This window comes from Strongylocentrotus purpuratus, unplaced genomic scaffold (assembly GCF_000002235.5).
Source record: "Strongylocentrotus purpuratus isolate Spur 01 unplaced genomic scaffold, Spur_5.0 spur5_contig_866, whole genome shotgun sequence".
NCBI lineage: Eukaryota > Metazoa > Echinodermata > Echinoidea > Camarodonta > Strongylocentrotidae > Strongylocentrotus > Strongylocentrotus purpuratus.
Window position 1 is genome coordinate 1,797,453 of NW_022145575.1, and position 21,919 is coordinate 1,819,371.

The 21,919-nt window shown below is 37.4% G+C and overlaps 2 protein-coding genes across 5 annotated transcripts; one reads left to right on the forward strand and one right to left on the reverse strand.

The window, feature by feature from the left end:
* Positions 1–1,234: 1,234 nt before the first annotated feature.
* LOC115918343 (WW domain binding protein 1-like) lies at positions 1,235–9,561 on the reverse strand. Its single transcript, XM_030974382.1, has 5 exons — positions 9,367–9,561; positions 8,156–8,187; positions 5,949–6,050; positions 4,936–5,146; positions 1,235–1,856 (listed from the first exon to the last, which is right to left on the reverse strand). The coding sequence occupies exons 1-5, from the start codon at positions 9,436–9,438 to the stop codon at positions 1,497–1,499; spliced, it is 777 nt and encodes a 258-aa protein (XP_030830242.1). The 5' UTR covers positions 9,439–9,561; the 3' UTR covers positions 1,235–1,496.
* Positions 9,562–14,743: 5,182 nt separating this feature from the next.
* On the forward strand, positions 14,744–21,701 carry LOC575470 (zinc finger CCCH domain-containing protein 10). Of its 4 annotated transcripts, none has more exons than XM_030974396.1 (4): positions 14,744–14,823; positions 16,229–16,310; positions 16,948–18,022; positions 18,582–21,701. In XM_030974396.1, exons 3-4 carry the CDS (start codon positions 17,212–17,214, stop codon positions 18,659–18,661), a joined length of 891 nt encoding a protein of 296 aa, XP_030830256.1. In that variant the 5' UTR covers positions 14,744–14,823; positions 16,229–16,310; positions 16,948–17,211; the 3' UTR covers positions 18,662–21,701. The 4 variants fall into 4 exon arrangements, with proteins under 4 accessions (XP_030830256.1, XP_030830260.1, XP_030830248.1 ...); XM_030974400.1 differs by having other exon boundaries at positions 20,072–21,701; XM_030974388.1 differs by having other exon boundaries at positions 16,948–21,701.
* Positions 21,702–21,919: the final 218 nt, after the last annotated feature.

Below are 21,919 nucleotides of genomic sequence, written 5' to 3' on the forward strand. Positions count from 1 at the left end.
ACTATATTAGCCAGGAGGAATTAGACCACCCAGCATGGTCACTGAAACTGAAAGGTGGTTATCTCATCAAATCAGCTCAAGAGAAAAAGGGGATCATGGGGGACCAGCCGTCACCGATTAGGCATTGTTTGCTATATAGAGGGCGCAAGTAGCTATAAGTAGCGCAGTGGGGCTTTAATGCTTATGTTATAAACTATCAATATCTCTCTCAGGAACCTTGTTGGTTCTGCTTGCTTTTTAGAAGTTTTTTCCCCAAAGGAAATGATTATCAAGTATCCTAGCTTGTTTGTGAAGGTAATCCTTGAGTTGAGGTCATTAGCAGTAAAATAAATTCTAGGAGAAGTTTAAAATGAAACTTGCACTGAATGTTAATGGCTGCAAATAAAATACTGCCAGCCAAACAATTTTGGTAGGAAGTATGTAATAGATAAGCAATCAGAAAAAAGATAAGGAAATTGAGCTACATAATTTTATAGCCATGTGATTCATGATCAGAAAATGTAATATCCCACAGCCAACAGAATTTTGAAAGCTTTTAACAAAAAATTTGGTATATTCTGCACGTTTTGGCAGGTTCAAACAACGATTACACATCTTTTGTATACCGTAATAAACCGTTAGGAATAATTTTGAGTCAAGTTTCTTTGAAAATTAATTTCCATTACCAGAATTCAAGATTAACATGAAAGGGATATGGATATCATCAACGATTATCAAGAACTGTCAAATAAGCTGAACTATACTATACCCCAAAATTGAAGCTGAGCAAGGCAGAACATGACCTACAGTATGTGATGACTGCAAACTGAGATACATTTTTCTGCACTATCAAAAATCGCGCTATATTAATTCACTTCATGAAAGATGAATGACAGTTAATGTTGTGCTAAGGTATAAACATTACCCTGTCTAGATTTTATAAATTATTTTAAAAAGTATCCTCTTGTTGCCATGGAAACAGGTTAAACATGTGCACTGTAAAATCAGCAACATTCACAACATGACAGTTTCTTATTGTGTTAAAACAGCAGTTCAAAGGAACTTGTGTGATTTCCTAAAATTCAGTAGTGCGCAGTATTAAGCACTTACAAGTGTACAAATCTGAACCACTTTAGAAATCCACAAAAGTTTCTTTCATCCCTCGTGATGCCTGTTCAATTTTCATGGGTGAAAAATATATTGGGGGGGGGGGGCTATTTTCTCTATATTCTTTTTGTATTTTTTTTTTAAATAGCCTATTTTTCTCCTCTTTTCTTATGGGGAAAAAAATAAAATAGAACAATAACATATTTTGAGGACACAGGTTTGGGATAAAAGATAACTGGTCGATGAAAATATATTCAGAGTTGAAAAAGGTCTAAAAATATATTTTCTGAGCTGTTTTTTTACATTTTCCGACTTGTTTTTCAAATATTTTATATTGACTACAGATGTGAAAGTTTCTGGTTGAACAGTAATCCATGGTTTTATTATATCTCAAGGGTTTGATGCGCTATTCATGCTACAAGGTTAGACTGGTCTGTGGACAGTACAGGTGGGCTGGTGACAGATGGGGTGTATGGGGGTGGGGCGGTGGTAGGCACTGAATCGGGCGTGGCCGCTGTCGGTGCCCCTGCGTGGGGTGGAGGGTACGCCATAGCAGCGGAGGGAGGGTATGGCATGGCAGCCGAGGGGGGATACTGCACCGGGATGGTACCGTCGGCGGTAGTTGTATGGACTGGAATGGTGCCGTCGGGTGCTGGGGCGGTTGACTGAGGTGGCATGCTGGCTTCGTGAGGGGAGTAAGGCGGAGCTGCAAAACCATAGTTGGGGTACCCGTAGTCTGCCTTGGGGAACTGATCTGGCTTACCCGTAACCTGGCAGAGATTTAAAAAGAAGAAAAGTTAATCATTATATCTCCATTATAGACAAACAACATAATAATAACAACAAAGAGTATTTGTAATGCACCAACTCATGCTACAAAACATACCACATTTCCTTTTCATAGTCAGCTTTAGTTCTTCGGCCCCATATATATTACCCACCAAAACTAAAATTTATTATATAAAGTTTAAAGCCCTTATCATAAATTTGATGAGGCCAAATATCAAGTATAGTTATACTTTTTATATGATTTTTTGCTTATTGTTACCTTACTCTTGGTGACATACAGGAGAATGTAAAAATAAAATGACCAAATACAATGGACTTGCCCAATCAGGTTTCAGTCATTCTGAGTATGCCAAATATGGTGTCTACAGACATTGATTATATAAAGCAAAACAGGAGGGGACAAACTCTGGGCATCTTTCAAAATCTCATACAGCCCTAACCGTTTCTTCTATTAAAGCCTATTAATGCCCATAATATATTTTAAAATATGCTTCACAGGAATTGATTGCTGAAAAAGGGTTAAATAAATAGTCACTGATACTGGTTGTGTACGTCACACTGTTATCAGCGATAATATGTTGATCTTTTCCTCTGCTTTTTTTTCTGGGGGGGGGGGGGGGGAGTGAGGTTGAACAGTTTCTTTTCTTTGAAGATTTTCTACAACACGTTGCCATTTGAGGATAAAAATACAGTGTCATGTCAAATTAAATATGTTAATCTCTTTCTAAGAGTGGTTGCCAAGATAGCTCTGTACTTTGGCCAACCAAATCTCCAGGAAGAAATGTGTATGTTTGTGCGCTGACTCTTAAAGAACAAAGATAAACAGTTTATGATTAACTAGCGTCCTCTCGTTTCTATCTACATCTTCACAAAAGGCACTGGTTCAAAGGGCATTCTCCAACTAAATATCTATGTAGGCCTACACATTACACAAAGCTGTTAAGTTTAGAACGCAAGAACAGTAATGCTCATCTTTTTCTGCTCTTATCAAAATCAAACAATTGTTATCATAATATTTATCATAACCCCATTATTGTGCTCACGATAACTCTACCAGACTTCGGACATACATACATGTCATGTACCGTATGTGTAAATCATTGATGTTTTGAAGAGTGCAACAAGCTTTCAATGAAAAATAAATGGACATTGGACATCCACATTTGACAAAATGACAACTTTATTACAAGAAAAAAATTGCAACCTCCATGAATTGGATGATTCCATGAGATATCTCCTAAATGACAGTCGATTGTCTATTTATGTCATCAAAAAGTGAAAAAACAATCTCTTTCTGCGACCATTGACTACCCCCAATCAGACAATCAGTACATAAAGAAATGTGTGCTAATGTCCCATATGACATACATGTACATACACAACGATCAAATCAATAAACCCAGTTTATGATTCTATTTCATGTGATTTTATTGCATAAGATTTTATTGCGTATGATTTTATTGCATATGATTTTATTGCATAAGATTTTATTGCATATGATTTTATTGCATATAAGCTTGTTTGATGATGATAAGGAGAATCATGTTCCATTATTATTAGGAATATCCAGAAGACGTCCAAAGTAAACCAAACCATTAAAATCTATGTGTAAATGTTTGTCAACACAATTTATGTAAACACATCATCTGTGACATAAATCATTCTAATATGCTCTTTGACACTTTTAAGATTGTCTAATCTTGAGAATGTGTACCTACAGGGGTATATGTATTTGCACTAATTTTGAAATTTGAATTATCATGTACCGGTATTTAAAAGCCTTTGATGGAGCTATACCTATTCTTCAAACTTGGCATGATATCTACAACCTTTCATCTTTAGGTGAAGATACAGTACATTTGAGCTAGTTATTCTTTTAATTGGAAGGTTGCAGTTGTTTCTATTAGAATAGCTTTTTCCTACATGGTTCAATGTTAAATTAGGAAATATCTCCCTTATGTTTTAAGCTTTAGTTATCAACAGCATTTGTGGGATCTCTGCTGTCTCTCATGGTAACAAGCCTTAACCCTTTAGCAACTAAACCGCCCGATACCGCCTGTTTGTGTTCGTCCATTTTCAACGTGCTATATTATCTGTTCTAGGGTCTATAGTGATAATGTTATACGTGGGTAATCCTTACGATGTCTACAGTAGGATTCTGCATAGAAAGATAGCGCATGTTTCATATTGCTCAGAACAGTGTCAAAATGAGAGCAATATTGCAACATATTCCAGTGAGAAGTGAGTAATAGGCTATTTTTTCCAAAACCTCTAGTTGCTAATGGGTTAATCAACAGATATATTAATTCCTTCCATGTCAAGGGCAACAACTCCTGTCCAAGAATTTTTAGTGTTTAATTTACTTTGACAATTAAGAATGTTGTTTTTTTCCTACCTAAACTGAAACAGGCTCATGTATTATTGCCATTGAAGACATTTTGTCACCTAATTATTACAATTTTGGTAAATACATTTCAGCTCTATGTTTTAGTCTAGAAAGTTTATTTGTGAGAAATGTTAATAAATATGATGGCAAAGAAAAGGTTAAGAGTCCTGGGGGTTGTTTCACAAAGATTAAGATCCAATTTAAGTTGGACTTTACTATTGCAGGCTGTTCATGCCACTGTTTGCTCTCACCGTTATGATCTTTAGATAATATTTTTTTCCTTCAATAATGAATTATAAAAAATGTAAATTCTGTATATTTGTGACCTTGATTCGTACATCCCTTGAGAGACAAATTCCAGTAATTGGTGAGAGCAAACAGTAGCATGAACGGCCTGTCATAGTAAGTCCAACTTAAAGTTGATTTTAGTCTTAGTGAAACACCCTCAGGTCTGTTAACCTTACCTCATTGGTGCTCCAATATTTTCCCCAGGCATTATCTTGTCAAAGGTATTGATTGGGGCTATGGTTGCAACTGGGGTTTCAGTTAGGTTTGGGGTGACGGTTTATAGGGATACGTTTAGTGTTGGGTCAAGGGTCAAATTAGGACTTTGGTTAGTGTGGAAAATTATTGCAGGGGAATTGTTGCAGGAGCAATTGTTGCATACAACCCACCTCATTGTAAGCTGGAGGACCAGGGAAGGCGCCTACTGGTGTTGCCAAGTTGCTTGGATGGACACCATACGTGGTAGGAGGATGATGAACTTGGGTCCCGGTTAGGTGAGCGGACCGTGCCAAACCCTCTTGCTGTCTCATGTAATACTGTCGCTTCTTGACGTAGCTGCAGGCTCCGCAGCAAGTCATCATAACCATGATGATCACAAACCTGATTGGTGGAACCAAAAATGGAACATGTCAAAGACATTCCCCTATAATTACTAATGGTAATTAAAATAAAAAGCTAGAACATTAATTGTAACACAGTTGCATACACGCACTAAATGCCATTCACCATGTCGTGTATGCAGATTGATGCCATCTACTGAGGTACATGGACTACACAAATTTCTGATGAAGCTTGACTACTAAACAGTTGATGACAAATTAAAACAAGAAATCACGTCCTTCCAAGAAAAAATGAAAATATACTGGTCAATTTTAACCAAATACAATAAGGGTACTGATTGCTTTAGCCAGAAATTTTCATTTCCCCACTGATTTGTGTGCCACATGGTATTTTGAACATTTGTAAAGAGGTTTGTTCCACAATCAACCTGCAGGTATTCTATAAATGCATAATTCGAACAAAAATATGTCGATGTTAAACAGGCTTTATGCAATTTTGTTCTTGCCTTCACTCCAACTAAATTTGAATTTGATTCTAAATAGGTCCATGAGTGCATTTGTAAGTTGGAGAAATGAACAACATCTGCTGGAAGCATACATATTCATGATTATGTAAATTTATGTGCATGTGCATTTGTTAAGTAGGAGAATTGGAGATGCAATAAACCACTATAGTCGTGGGTAAAACTTAGTTGTTTTTCGATAATACTTTTGCTGCTTGAGTATTCGAGAGTTGTAAAGTGCAGGAGGGGTAAATGTTAAATAATATGCAACCTTCTCATTGTAATACTCTCGACAGACATACATTATGTAGTGGCTCATCGAGGAAGCATATATCTTACCAGAAATACCACAGGTTGTAGAATCCATAGCCGTAAGCATATCCATAATTATTTTCACCTGCGCAGCAACCATCCTCACAACAATGCTCATTGTAATCACATCTGTAAAGACAGAAAGAATAACGTGATTAAAGATAAACTCCAGTTCTGTATGGTAAAAAAAAGAAAATTAATTCTCACAGAATCAAACGAAACTTACACTGAATGTTCAAGATTACAAATAAATGACATGTGCCAGACAATTTTGGAAGAAAATGTATACTGGCTGAGTAATGAGCATAGAAAGACAAGGAAATCAAGGTAGTACTAGCCCCAACACCATGTGTGTTGTCCCATATATAGCTTTCTGTGCACAGTGCTTGTTACTTTACCAAGACTCGGCCAAATTTATTATGATTTTGATGACTCCAGAACCTTGCAGTGCACACCAATACTTACATGCTACAAGATCAACTGTTTCTGATCCATTCCACACCTTTTTCTTTCACAATGCAATCGCATTACCAGTACTCACCTTTATCTTTAAAGGACATACTTCAACAATTTTGTTTGTATCCAGAAATATAGAATACAGCTCATTTTCCACAGATTCTTCAGACTCAAAGACCCGTATTCACAAAGGAGGTTTGTCGACAAACCTAGGTTTATGTGCATCACATGACGCTCCTTTGTAAATGCCTTATTGTCCAATTAAAAGGTTTGTAATAATAAAAACATTAATAATCTTAATACTACTTCTACTGTAACTACTGTTACTACATATTGCCTCTAGAATCAACTGTCCCCGACTCCCCGGAACATCTGAACAGCACCCACACTAAACACCTTTAAGAAGCACTTAAAGACATATTTATTTTCTCAGATTTTCTCAGATTTTCCCAACTGTATACCATGTAAAGCATGTGAAATCAATCGTGTGAGAGCACTATGTAAATGAAAATATTATTATTATCATTATTATTACTACCACTACTACTACTACTACTACTTCTACTTCTACTATTACTATTACTACTACTACTACTACTTCTACTTCTACTATTACTACTACTACTACTACTAATACTACTTCTTCCACTTCTACCAATAATAATACAATCGTATTTATCATGGGTAGCCTCTGATCCTCATCAATACAAATACTGTTACTACTATGGTGAGGCACTCAAGCATTCAAGGAATTCCTTCCAAGTTCCTACTAAGTACCCATTTAGTTCACCAGGGTGATTCCAAAGGCCTTTCATTCTGAAGGATTATATACTGTACAAAGGTTTGTGATGGTGAAGGTCTTTATCTACATTGCTCCTCTCCACCCAGTTGTTAAATTTGTACTTGGTAGCCAGTGGGATGCGATTGTCATAATGGTTGGATTAGCATGTGCGCACTTGCAAAAAGGAGACTAGCTGGAATGCTCCCCAGGGAACGGAGAATGCACACTGTAATGTGCAGAATCAAATGACCAAGGTAATAATACCAGGGAGAATCACAGCTCCCTGATAATATGGTAAGACTTTTGGTCAGTTGAGAGTAAAGTTCTTGAAAAGAAGCAAATATTATTGAAGAAAAAAAATTCCCAGTGTTTCATATCCCACCGCTGCCACCATATCAAAGTAACTTTTTTTTAAATTCCGAACCATCGCTGGTTTCGGGAAACATTATCGTCTGTTTGGAGCTAGAAGAGTGTTAGCACTGACTTAACTCCCGTATGGCACTAACAGACGATGTCTCCTTTACTCAGGGTACTCTCTAAAAAAAATAGAGTGATCATAGACGTCACTCCTCCAGAGAGTGAAAATGTATTGAAAAAAAAAGTGAACATTCACTCCTTTCTTCTTATATAGAGAGCACTCCTAAACAAGTGATCACGGACGTCACTCCCAAGAAAGTGAAAATAGAGTGAAAATTCACTCTTTTTTCCAGAGAGAGTAAGCTTAATGTGCATAATTTGCATATGCTAGTTTGTGAAACCAGCAAGGCAGCAACCAAATGCCGCTTTGATGACGTATCGGTAATATCAATTTCTGGATATTCTATAGGAACTGGCATATATTCATATATTTGCAACTATTAAAATCATCCAGTAACACGATGCTCTATAATATGCTACAGTGAATTTATTTGTATTTTCTGGCTCAGGTGTTCAAAAAGGATTGCACAATCTGAATTAATTTCATTGTTTTCTAAACTGTAATATACTTAATACTCACTCTATTCCAGAAGGACATATTTCAGCAGTTACCTGTAACATGAAAAACAAAATGAGAATATGTATAGTATACATTAATTTTTTGACAAATCAACAGGTTACATTCACATCAATAACAAAATGAAGCTCTCATAGAATATTTATATCACATGTCAAATATCACGAAATATAGGCTAGGCGTACTAGATGCTGAGGCCAGGATTGATGTCAAAGTCCTTATTTATATTCCCCAATATTATTTCACTATATTTAGTTTTTTTTTTCACAGCTGTGTTAGTGATCCTCATGCTTATAAAAACGATTGATTAATATAATTTAAAACACACAGAGTAAATAAAAGTAATGAGCAATGGCTATATCCTGTATGGGAAAAGACTCATCCACTTGCAATTTTGCATGAACACCTGTGGGTAGAGTCTATGAGTGGTAAAGAAGAAACCACTGCCGTATATGTGACAAAATGAAGAGTTGCTGTACGGAGCGAATGGTGGTTTCCTATTTTACAATATGGCATAACATTGACGAATCACAAAATATTAGTTCATACAACTAAATTTCTCTTGTGGTACCCTGGGTGAAAAAGAGACCTTGTCAGTAAGTTCAAATTTTTCGAAACAGATGCAAAAGACAGCAAAATTTGCTGTTCTTTTGTCAATATTTTCAAACCCCAATTCCAAAGAATCTTTAGTCTCGTCTCTTTCCATCGGCATCGGTCTATCAAAATTTAAAAATCTTACCAATTTATTTAGATAGTGAACCAAGGTCTCAACCCACACCACCATCAGCATTACGATATCCATATTACTTGTCATGCTTGCGCTTGTTAGGCATAATATTATGTTATAAAGGCGTTTATTATGTCAGAAGAAAAAGAGAGAGAAAATTCTTCACTTGACATAATGTGCGAACAGGCCGAGCTGTGTGATGGGAATATTATCTTTCATTACCCATTTTCTTACATTACCTCGTATATTAGATGAGTATCTTCCATTACAATACAGATTACTGGACAAAATCAGAGAATTATACTCATGAGTGGTATATACCACAAGTTGCACAACATAAAGTTGATAAGGATTGTTTCGTTCAGTATGGAATATACTAGTAATATACCATGATGATGTTGCATAATACATGTATTGTTGGCATGAAATGATCATGATGATGTATACTACTAATATACGGTGAACCTACGGCCTGGTAAAAACTTACCGAACATATAAAGTCTAATAGAGTGACGAAAATCAACGCCGTTGTCGATACAATATGTACCGTAGAACCCATCAGGATTTAGTAGATTATAATTTCCTCAGGAAAGATAATAACTATTAAAACAAATGCATAAACGAGAGAGCTGACTTGTTGACTTCACGATGTGCTGGGCGTAAACAAATATAATGTGTTGGTGCAATATACTGCGCGCGTTATAGGTGTATAGTGCATACGACTAGTTGTCTACAAGAGTGCCTTATAATTTATAAAATGGGGAAATGGGAAAATAAATTGTATGATAAGTGTTTAAAGAATTTTAAAAATAGATGTTTTGATTTCAAACGCAGTTATTTTTAAATTCATAGCCCAAAGTTACACAAGTTTGGTATACTGTTCAAACAAATTATTACTTGAAGACTGAAACAAAACTAATAACAATGACGTAATGCTAATATAAACAGACTGTTGTGAAACACTCCGTTTTCCCTTATATGGGGGAATATTCTAATTTCTTGGAAGAAAAAAAATATATATATAATCACCGGATATGGAATCCTCACGGTGAATGTCCCCAGGACATTGCTGTCTTACAGATGTACCAGCAAGAAATAAATGATCGAAGTCCTAAATCGTTAAAACAGTAATACAATTTTATTAATTCTTATGCTCATATCTTTTTCCAGGCATAGGCTATTATAGATAGGGTATTATGGAAAATTAACATTTCTGCGGATATATTAATTATTATGTCGTTGCTCCAGTACCCAACTCAATGGAAATGGGCGATTTAATAGTTGAGACTAGGCCCATGACTACGGGGGGGGGGGGGGGGGGGGGGGGGGGGGCGGTGCAGACAATTATTATTTGAGGTGGACGTACCCTTTCGTCGATGCGAGGAAGGGAGGGATGTCCCCTCCCAGGAAAGGGGTGTTCAACTGAAAATCACGTTTTAAGGTACTACAAATTTGAATACCAAACCGTTTCGTCCGATTGTTTCTATCTTTCTTTAGTGTTAGCGAACCTCTTGTCGCTATAGTCACGGGCCTGATGCCTCCGATTCTTTTAAATTTGTTTTCCCTCATTTTATAATAATATTAATAATAATAATAATACAATCATTCACGAGAGCGTAGAAACTACAAGAGCTCCTGATATGCTTACTGATTTACAGTTAATGAGTTAATTGTGTCGTTGTTTTTAAGAAGGAGAACTTAGAGAAAAAGATTTAGAATTGGTGAAGTGGGTCTGGTTGCATGCTATCATACCGGCAAAGACAAAGTGTGCATTAGGATTCAACCAATATCAAAGGCCTTGATTCAACTTTACTTTTTTTGTGATCTGTTAGTTGCAGTAGTAGGCAACATCGGGGATGCCAATTCTGAAACTCACGTAACTTCCCATTTAACTTTCATTTTAAGACCTGAAGTTATTTAAAGGCTAATTAGGCTATAGTCTATAGACCTCAAGAATCGTTATCCTGAAAGCTGTGTAATTACAATCAGGTCTCCGGCTCATTTTAGTCCATTTCCACAACATCAGATACACAACGGAAAATGATGTGTATATAATACGGCGCTCCAACTTCAATATTAGCAAAATACCACTGCCTTCGAGATCCGTCCGTCGTATTGAAATTAATCAAGTAATTGAGTTATTTAATTAAACATGATGCCATTCCGTTTCGAGCAGTAATATTGGAACGTCCACTATATGTGACGTATACTATACAGTACTAGAGTAATGACCCAGGAAGAAGAAAACGAGAGAAACAGGTCAGTGAAATTTTTTGATCAAAATCCGATTGAAAAATTAAAAAGTTTTAAATTGATAACGAGTAAAACAGACTGGTAATTGAGCTTCCAGAATACTGCATGCATCCCCTGACTGGGTGAATTAATTGTCACTTTATCCCATTTACAAACTGAGTTCAAACTTGAAGCTAAAGCTTTGAGGCCCATCTTCGTTGAACAGGAATAAACGCGACCGTAGAAGAAATCAAAATATAGAACTAGGGGAGACAGGCATGGGTGTCGATCCGTAACTGATACCTATTCATCAGGGGGGGGGGGGGGGGGGGATGATCTATTCATTCATCCCCCTGATGAATAGGTATTACGTAAGGTTCGACACCCATGGAGACAGGCGTAGATCCGCATTGAAAAAAATGTTTTACATTGAAGGCAGTGCCTTTTGAAGGTTGTAAGGAGTAGGCCTGTAACTATTCTACTTTTATACCTGCATCATACAAATCTACTAAGAGTAAGAATGACATCAGAATTGAACACACCGTGTGCAAAACTTGCGGCGCGAAAGCTGTTTAGAGGGTGGTGTGCAAAACAACGCGGATGCCTTGTAAAACGCCATGTTGGAGAGTTAATTGAAACTGAAATAATCGAGTGATATTTTTTAAATGCGGAGTTTTTCGTTCTTACACTATGGTATCGTCTCGGATTATCGCGCTCAAACATTATGTTATGTTGTGACATACGAATAAACGAAGGTATATGGTCAAGGGATTATATTTAGTGTCACAGTATTATTCCCCTTTTGTGTAGGTTGTGGATATTATACTTCCCTAGTATAGAGAATCATGCAATCAAAACAGCTGAGAAACCGTTCGCCGCAAATTCTGCATACGGTTGTTACCAGAGTAGAAAGTGGTAGTAATTTTATTTTTAAATCTATATTTATGCAAATCGTATTGAGCTGTTTTAGACGTACATTTTTGGTCATAGTATAACAAATTATGCTTCTATGGGAAGCTTTTTTCTTGCAAAAATGTTTTTCACTAAACTTGTGAACACTATTTCTATTAGTTGGTCATAATATATCCTTTTGTTTTAATGTTTTGTTTTTATTTTTTATTATTTCATTATTCAGAGATTTCTCCATCCGGTTTTTCAGATAAAACAATTACTGATTCCTAAAAAATCAAGTCTTCACAGGTAAACTTTTCGGGCTGACATTTATATCACCCTATTTTCACGGTTTAGAAATTAAGATGACCAGTGAGTTATTGACAGAGGGGGCACGTGTCCTAGGCGGAGTGAAGGGGGCGCAAAAAGGAAAAGGGGGGGGGTGCATTCTATTGAGGGTTAAGCATCCTAATAGACCAATATGTACTAATAATTTACCTTGCGTATTGGTAAATTATACATGACTTGTATAAGAAATATTTTTTTTGAGGATTAAATTGCGACCTCGCATATTGCTTCAGTAGGCCTATCCCATAAGTCCACATCCTGAAAAAAAAATGTAATTCCCGTTGACGTGCTTCCTTCAATAAGCCTTTGTAAAATTTGTCAATCTCTTTTTAAATATTGCCCCCACCCCCTCTTGTTCCATGAATAAACAATATAAAGCGGGAAAAAAGGGAATTTGCGCAGTCATGTAGCGTTTTTAACGAACTGGCAATCCGGGGTTAAAAATACTATTCGACCAACTTTTTTTTTCTTTTCTTTTCTTTTATTAAAACAAAACATGGGAAACACATATTTAAAAGATTCGGTGAAGTGAAGAAAAAAATAGTACAAATACAACTACAAAATTGACCAAACTTCTCACTGTTTCCGCTAATTTTGTGTTTTACTTAGTTTTATGTGACTCCAGGTAGATTATATAGTGAAACTATAAAAATAAAAAAAAATTATATACGGTTAGGTCGCATTGCTCCTTCGCTTGTCAAATTATAGGGGAAAAGATATTGTGAATTCAAAATAAAAATCTTTCATATAAATGAGCGCGTAAGCGGTGCCCCTTCGGAATGGGTTCAAGGGAGAAACCCCCGGACGCAATTCATTTCGAGTCAAAGTCAGTTCTCTTTCACATAGGCCTACACACTATGTTCTCCTCGGTGTTGCTTCATGGGAGTCCAGGGAGCGGACCCTCTGGACGCTCTTGATTTTGTAAGAAAATCATCTCTCTTTTCATATGACTATTTTACTTCCATCCGAAGTCTTCGTATACATTTTGTATATATAGGCACATGTAGGACAAGTCGTCGGCAATGTAATATGTATGTAATGAATTGTAAACGTTTTAGTTTCATGTTCTATTTTTGTACAATTTTTTATGATTATTATCTTTTCTTTCTTTCTTTCTTTCTTTCTCTCTCTCTCTCTCTCTCTCTCTCTCTTTCTCTTTCTCTCTCTCTCTGTCTCTCTCATTTTCCTCTCTCCATCTATCAGTATCTTCCTCTCTTTTAAGTGCTTTCTTCTCTCATTTTTTCTTCTGTCGTTCTCTCCTCACCCCCCCCCCCCCCCGGCTTTTTTTTTTTAGGCCAAGGGGACGCTGGGGCGATTCGCCACTGAAACTAGTGTAGTGTGTTCCCGTATATGCTGGCCGTATTTTTTTTTTAATTTGAAAATAAATCAAAACGTGTAAAACTGATACACAGAATTGTTCTTGGTTCGGATTGAATATTGAAGTTTTGAATTTAAATGAATTCAGAATGCTGGTATTTATGTCTACCATGAAAATGTGTCATGTGTCGGAGGAAACCTATATCTTTCACCCTAATATAGAATATTTATGGGAACATACGCGTGTTATTGTAGCATATAAGGTCGAATTAAGTTTTCTTACCCTTTTCCTTTAAAGGATTGTTAGAATGTGATTTATTCTCGATTTTTAAAGTTTATAGTGATTCTATTAAACAATCACTGTGACCCTTAATTGATCAATAACGTTCTGAGAAGTATAAACTCTATATCTATCAAAACGTATTGTCACGAACACTTCATGACAACAGGCCAGGGCGACGATCCCCGGGGGGGGGGGGGGGGACGGGTGTTACACGTCCCCCTCATTTTTTTTAGGGGGGGGGGGGTCGTCCCCCCGGAAAATAAGAAAAGTGCTTAAAAAATGTCTAGTCTTGAAGACTGACTGACTAAAGACTGTTAGACAGTCTCTGGATCGAGGGCCCAAGAGTGCAGCTTTTAATAAAAATGGAACAATCTATAATGTCCGTCAAAATGTAAAAGTAAATATGTAGAAAATCTGTATTCCATTGGTATCACGAAGCATTTCCTACTGAAAGGTCAACCGTGTATACAGAACAGAGTATAGCCTTTCAGAATATTTGCCGACAAAAACATGGGTAAAATGAAGAGTAAAATTTACATTTACAAGACGAGTGGACCGGCCTGAAAGCCCTGACTCCGAACTCCGAAGTGCCCACATGGTATCGTTTGCGGTCTATTCAATACAATTATTTCCCTAAAAAGTAGTATTTTTATAAATATGGTTTAATTTTCATATATCAACTTAATTCCTCTTTTTTTTTTTTTTGGTTGATACTAGCTGTAGTGCACCCCTCCCCTCAATAGACATTATGTAAATGTTTCTTGTTTACGATTTTACGCTACCATACATTGTTTTCCAATAATCAAGTCTGATATTTCAGTCAATCGACAGCAATCTGGGGCATCAGCTAAAGACGAATTCAGCAGATCAGTGGTAAAAATGCTTTTATCTTCAAATTATACATAGTTTTATGATATATTTATGGGTATGTAATAGCAACTTAACATGGATTTTACAGATTGTTATTATTTGATGATGACTGGTTGATATATGTTTTGTTTCGCATGATTTTACTAGGGCAAGATCTAGGCATGTGACTTTTTTTAGTGTGATTGAGCGTGCGTGTGAATGTAATGTGGGTGCGGCGCATGATGAAATGAAAACTTGTTTTGCCGTCAGTGTCAATCTGCATTCTGTATACTATTACAAGGCTTTGTTGTTGTTTTACTCTTAAGGGCGTGTGTCATTCAATTATGATTATTTACGTTGGCTCATGCGTGATCACATAGCCTTCATTCCAATCACATGTTTTTTTCAGAGGTGTTTGTTGCGATGAGGTCAGGATTGTACGAAATTGACAAATTGGGAGGGGGGGGCAGGGGGTGTCTGAGAATCAGAGAATAAGGAAATAAAGTATCGTGACCGTCCCTAAACGAGGATTGTCTTTGTAAACGCGGACAGACACGTCCTTAAAAATAGGGATTGTCCACGACCACATTTTCGTGGAAGATTCTTATTTCCGATCCGTGCGTCGGCGCTAATTATCGGCAAGACTTTGTTGCCTCTACGGAGAGCTAAAAACAATACTTATCGTCAAGACTTTGTTGCCCCTACGGAGAGCTAAAAACAATAATTATCGGCAAGACTTTGTTGCCCCCACGGAGATCTAAAAACAATAATTATCAGCAAGACTTTGTTGCCCCTACCGATGTAAAAACAATTATTATCGGCAACACTTTGTTGCCCCGACGGAGATCTATAAACAATAATTATCGGCAAGACTTTGTTGCCCCTACGGAGAGCTTAAAACAATAATTATCGGCAAGACTTTGTTGCCCCCACGGAGATCTAAAAACATTATGTCTTCATTGAAATGACCGAATACTTGAGAATTTACACACATGTAAAAATATGTGTATTTTCAAAACGGCTAATCAAAACCGCCCGTATACATTTAAGGGCTAAACTTTTAGCACAAAAAACGTAATGACCCAGGCCTAATAGATTACAATTAAATTCAGTGTTTAAATGAATCATTCTGATTGGTTGTGCCCTAGTTTTCAAACAAAGAACTTTCATGTATTCATGGAACCATCATGTCACTTTTACTTTCTTTGTAAGCTAGTGGCAAATACTGGCATTAAATTATGATTCAGCTACCTTTGTAATTCAACATGATGGTTTTGAAAACTTATGAGTTTGGTATGTTGCTTTGAGCTTTGGTCACTTAACTTAAAATAAATTCAGGCAATTTTAAGCTGTTAAAGCTGAGAGATTTGTTTGTATTTAACACCTCCTAATTTGATCTTGTGTTCTTTTTTATCTCTGCTTCGTATAGGTACTTTTGTAAAACACCAAGTAATCTTGCTCAGCAGAGGGGAGCCACAGGCCCCATCCTGGTCAACAGCAGTGAGCTGTAGGTAAGTAGATAAGCAAATAACCCTTGCCCCAGTTATTTTGGTAGCTAACGAGGAAAGTAACAATATTGAACGATTTGCGATAGGCAGGTACAGGGTAGAGAGAGTACAGGCTCTCTGTAATACATGTACATTAACTCCGGCCACGCAGTGTACAAACTGCCATCATGGTTCAGCTGCTGCCAATAGGCAATACAATCCATTTGTAACACCCACTTGCAATAAATGTGACTCCAACTAGAGCAGCTCTTTGCAAAGTCTACTCCACTGTTTGTTACTATACGATAGGATCCGAGCAATACCAACACAATATGATCATACATGTAGATGCCTTTTAAAAGAATATGTGATGGATAAAAGAGTCCTCAAGAATTTTGCAATCAGAGACCCTTGTATTGGCCATATTCTTAAAGATATTCCCAACATTTTAGTACGTAAGATGAAATGCAATGCTGCAGTATATTTCTGAAAGATCTCAGTTGATATAGCGTACAGGTAGTGCCAAATTGCTAATTAGGACATATGAATGATCCATAATAAAGAAGTACATGTAGGAATCTGATTTTAATGTGGCTATGAAAGAAACTATATGAGCTAATTTTAGCATGCATGCCCTGTTTTTGTGCGCCCTCTTTGCCAGGTTATACCTCTACCGGGAAGCGCAGTTGTGAATCCGTGCAGCCTGCTGACAAATCGGCGTGCAAAAGTGTTGCATTAGGAGGCGCTGTGTCTACTTGAAAGTGTGAAGTCAGTCATCGCTCTCCAGCCTGCTGCAGCTTGCCCAAGCCTGCCTGCATAAGCGCTCCGCTCTGCAAGCTTTACCAAAACAATAAACTGACCTGTTTAGTGACGCTTTGGTGAGATTTGGTTTTTTGTAATAGACCCTAAAAAGAGTTAGAGCATCATGGTAAAGAATGGTAACGAAGACGGAGTTTGCAGGGATTTCCTGCGCAATGTTTGCAAACGTGGCAATAGGTGCAAATTTAGGCACCCCGAGCAGGGGGAAGTGAAGAAAGAGCTGCAGTTTTGCCATGATTATCAGAACAAAATGTGCATGCGAAGCAATTGCAAGTTCATCCATTGCAGCAAAGAGGATGAGGAGTATTACCACCAGACGGGAGACCTGCCCCCTGGCACCGAGGAGTCTGCTGCTAAGAGTTCCTCCTTCACCGAGGGATCTGATGGTGAGATCCCAGTTTGTCGTGATTACCTGAAAGGAGAATGCTCCAGGGGTAGCTCTTGCAAATACCGGCACATGAGTCGTGGGGATGTGGAGTATGAGCAACGGTCGCGCAGCACCAGCAGGAGACCACGCCCTTCAGGTCCACCACCACCACCTGATCGTTACGCTGATGAATACGAACACGAGCGCTACAGGCGATGGCTTGAGCATTCCAGATACGAGGACTTTGATCGTATGGATAGAGATAGGTTCTTCCGTGATAGGGAGCCCAGAGAGCCAAGGGAGGCGCCCAGGGATTCCATGGGCTATAGGTCCAGCCGTGATGCAAGAGATTTTGAGGAGGAGAATGTTATGCTGCGCCGCAAAAACGAGGAGCTGCGCAAAACAGTTGCAGACCTGACCTCCACCAACGACGTCCTCCTTGAGCAGAATGCCCGCTTGCGTGCTCTGCGTGCAGAAGCCACTTCGGCTGTCCTGCAGGCCGAGACCCATCTGGTTAACTCCACCGCCGCTGGTCCCCAGCTCTCCCAAGGTAGGTCCCTTGGTTCCTCAACTCACCATACTGTGGCTGCTACAGGCCCCCTTATGTACCCTGCGCGGGTATCCCAAGTCCCTTTAGTTGGAGATAACTCCCTTCCTGCCCCGGGTACAGCTCAAGGCACACAGTTGCTTGCCGCTCCCATGCAGCCGGCTGTCTTAGGGGTATCAATGGCCCAAGCACAAGGTCATCAGATCCCTATGGCTGTAGGCGTTACTGCCTCTATGGTTACCTATCCTATGGTGTCCCAGACATTGCGAAATGCAGCAATGTCTTAAAATTATCATTTTCATTGTTTAAACAAAAAAATTAAAGCTAGAATAACAGTGCAGGATGCAATATTCTGTTGTAAATGCTGTCAATATATTAATTCCCTTGGTGTATTAATCCTCTATGTAACACTTACCACTTACGCATCAGTAAATAGTTCTTTTATTTTAATAAGTAAAAAAAAGTTAGATTTTGACTTTTTCATTCCACCATAACTCCGGACACAAAAGTGCGTCCATGGTGTTAAAACTTTACATTGTCATGTTCCTATTTTGTGTTTCAGGAAGCGAAACAGATTACCTTGCCCGGCGGAGCAGTGCAATTACAGATCGAACAACCATTGGAGAGTACACTTCGTTTTAAATAGGATATGCATTAGTTTTCTTATTGAAGTAAAAAGAAAAGAAAAAATAACTAAACTTCTGTTCAGAAGCCTTCTCCAAAATCACACACATGTAGGTGAACAGCAGCAATAGAAAATTACAGAAATAAACACTTTTGGATTTGATAGTTGAAAGATACGTCACTGTAGGGAAAATTTCTTGAATACAAAATAGAGAAAAAATGAGACAAGAAACTACCCTAAATCCTTTTTCTTTCACTCACTGTTCAACATAATTATTTTCATACAAATGTTCTAAAGAATTTCCACAACTTGCAATTTGCAGTGTTTTTCTCGCTACTTATTTTAACCCTGGTTCAAAAGAGCTTTTAAAAATAATTGATAAAATGACATGAAAAGCCTCAAAGCTGTTTGCAGCGCTGTTGAAAACATGCAAACTATTCAAGCCTACACTCCTGTAACAATAACATGAAAGTATGACTGTTGATATTGTAAGTTCATGGGTTTTAGTTGCATGCGCAAGAAAATGAATAAGCTGCCCGAGCATATGTTCCGTAGCACGTAGCGCATGTGCATTAAATGGAAACATGCATTTTGAAATTAAGCCAAATGGACGAAATTAACTTGTCTCTGACACTAAAAAAAGAAAATAGTGGTATGGAACTCTACCACTGGAGAAGCGTTCCATATTTCCTTCGCAAATTATAATTTTACCTTGTAAATATTTTATCTCACATATATTGAGCCATCAAATACAACTTTGTGCACTTTTCTTACATGACTGTTGAAAACATTGGATCTGGATATCAAAAAGGTTTTAATAACCTCAATGCCAATTGCACTGCTCCGTCGCGTCGTGCTGCGCTAGTGTTGCATGTAAACTCCACCGGGATTGTACGCTCGCCGCGCCAATAGCGTTTGGGGAAGATTGTGTATTGCTTGCAACAACATGCCAATCAGCTAAGATTATATGTCTGCCTTGATCAGGTCGTATTGATCAGCAATACTATTCGATTGTATGTTCACTTGAGAATTCTGCTTGCAACTGACAATTTCCCCTTCCAAACATTCGACATACCGGTACTGTAATCGCTGTTATTTTCGCGTTGAGCGACCCCAAAACATATATGCGGGTTCTTAAATTCGCGTTGCACGCAAATCAGCCTGTTCAAAACATGCATAAGAAGCCATGCTTATATCTTTGTGACTGCTAAAATTTGCGCTTGCCGATCTTAGCGCAAAATCTGCGAAAAATTACGGTACCGCAAATATTTCTGCGTAAACTGTAACATACAAAGAGCGTTTGCATGGGGGGAGCCACAAGCAACACGCACACACTGCGACTGCACATTCCGCGTGCTCTGATGTCTGCCATTGCATACACTAACAGATGTTTATGAAGGTTTATCCTTTCTTGTTGTTTTGTGCAGGAATGAACTTGGCAATGTAATAGTGGGGCCGCGTGTTATACTTCAGATCAAGCCACAAGCAATCTTGGCAGATATTAAAAAAATTGATCAGTAAGTAAATGCAAAAAAACAAACAAAAAACAACTGCTGAACAGGTATTGTACGAGTGATTTTTTTCTTCTTTTTTCTCATGCAGTTTCTCTTCTTTGTAGATTGAGAAATTTTACACCTACACCCTGTATATAAAAAAAAAACTTTTTGTAGTGTTAAGGACACCATAGTCAGAAGCCTCGCATTAATGTTCAAACCAGTCCAACGATAAGATCGACAAGAAAATGGTATTATATAGATATTTTTTAGGGTTGACCGATATGTGTGTATATTAGCCTTTTTTTAAATAAATGCTTTTGGCCAAAATGTTGTTACAGTATTTCTCTAGTTAACCTGTATCAGGTTCATTAGTCAGTCTGTGTTAAGTTTAAAATCTTAATTGCTAGGACTAATCCTTGTAGTTTTCTTTTTGTGTATCAGCCTTGTTGAAAATCTTTTAATCAAATTCATGATTGTAGCTCTAAAATCTCTTGTACATGAGAAATAAACCAAGTTATCAGGTCAAACGCTGGCACATAGTACATGTATATTTTTGTTATATATATTCAGATTTAACATTTAAAAGCTTTGTATGTTATGAAAGAAGTGATTGAACTTAACTTTGATTGTTTTTCCTCTAATGGCCGAGAAATTAGGATTGCTTTAAGCAGAAATATGGTATTGCACTCATAACCGACTGTCATTTCTGTGAAAAGAACCATAATAATCTTTCTGTTTGTTCATAAATGCAGACTAAAAATGATGGCCATATGTTGTTTACCATTACCAAACAGTTACTTATAATATGTTACTGTAGACAGACAATCAGTCATATTCCCAAGTTTTTCTTTTGGTTTCAAAACTGTTGTATGCTCAGACGATCTGACAAGATAAAGTATATATTGCTTTTCAACAAAAATAGGAAATAGATATCCATTGCGCACAAAATTGTTATTTACACCTATCGGCTTGTATAACATGGAGCCTGAAATGTACATATGCACAGGGATAATTGCTTTAGTGCTCTGTAATGTCCACGATACTGTTTTTTAGCCGGATATTGAGCAATTAAAAATGTTCTAGCTATATGATTAATGAGTTTATATTATGTGTACATGTATCACAACTTTCATGTTTTAATTTTTGTTACTTTCTTAAAATATTAACAAAGCCCAGTTCATTTACTACTTGTAAAATACTTGGTGAAAATAGGTTTGGAAATCATCTCTGGGAGAAAAAAATAACTATTTCAAATCCAGTCATCACTGTTGATATTTGTACATTATTGTTAGGTAATGCGGTGCATACACTACTTTCATTTATTTGCTCGATAGTGATGTTCGTTTTGGGGAAATTATGAACTGTTTGTCAATTTTACAATTGCGATCATGATGTATCTACTGTATACGGATAAGTTGTTTTCTGTTTTGTACACTTAAACATGTAAGGTTATAAATGTTGAATCACCAAGCTAGTGCTCTTTGTATTATGGTTACTCAGTTGAAGATAAATTTTGAATTGTGCCAATGTGATTAAATGTTGCTTTTGATTCTGAACCTGATCCCATTCTAGCTCTTGTGTCTCTTTGTTTTGAATGTCTCACATTGTTTGTCACTGTGGTGTGCGTATGAATGTAACTATGTAGGTGTGTTGAATGGATGGATGAGAACTACAGGAAGTCGAGGGGGCTTGATACAGTATGTGACCCAAACCCAGTTCACCTTTGATTTCCTTTCCCTTTTTTGGCCCTAATACCCAATATTTCATCTTAGAGCCCAA

What these genes read in the sequence shown, in the direction of transcription:
- LOC115918343 (XM_030974382.1), bottom strand. Translation starts at nt 9,438, where the DNA reads ATGGGTTCTACGGTACATATTGTATCGACAACGGCGTTGATTTTCGTC. An exon ending in TATTAGACTTTATATGTTCG is followed by an intron (nt 8,188 to 9,366) that starts GTAAGTTTTTAC and finishes TTCATGTTACAG; the next exon opens with GTAACTGCTGAAATATGTCC. An exon ending in GTCCTCCAGCTTACAATGAG is followed by an intron (nt 1,857 to 4,935) that starts GTGGGTTGTATG and finishes AATCTCTGCCAG; the next exon opens with GTTACGGGTAAGCCAGATCA.
- LOC575470 (XM_030974388.1), top strand. Translation starts at nt 17,212, where the DNA reads ATGGTAAAGAATGGTAACGAAGACGGAGTTTGCAGGGATTTCCTGCGC.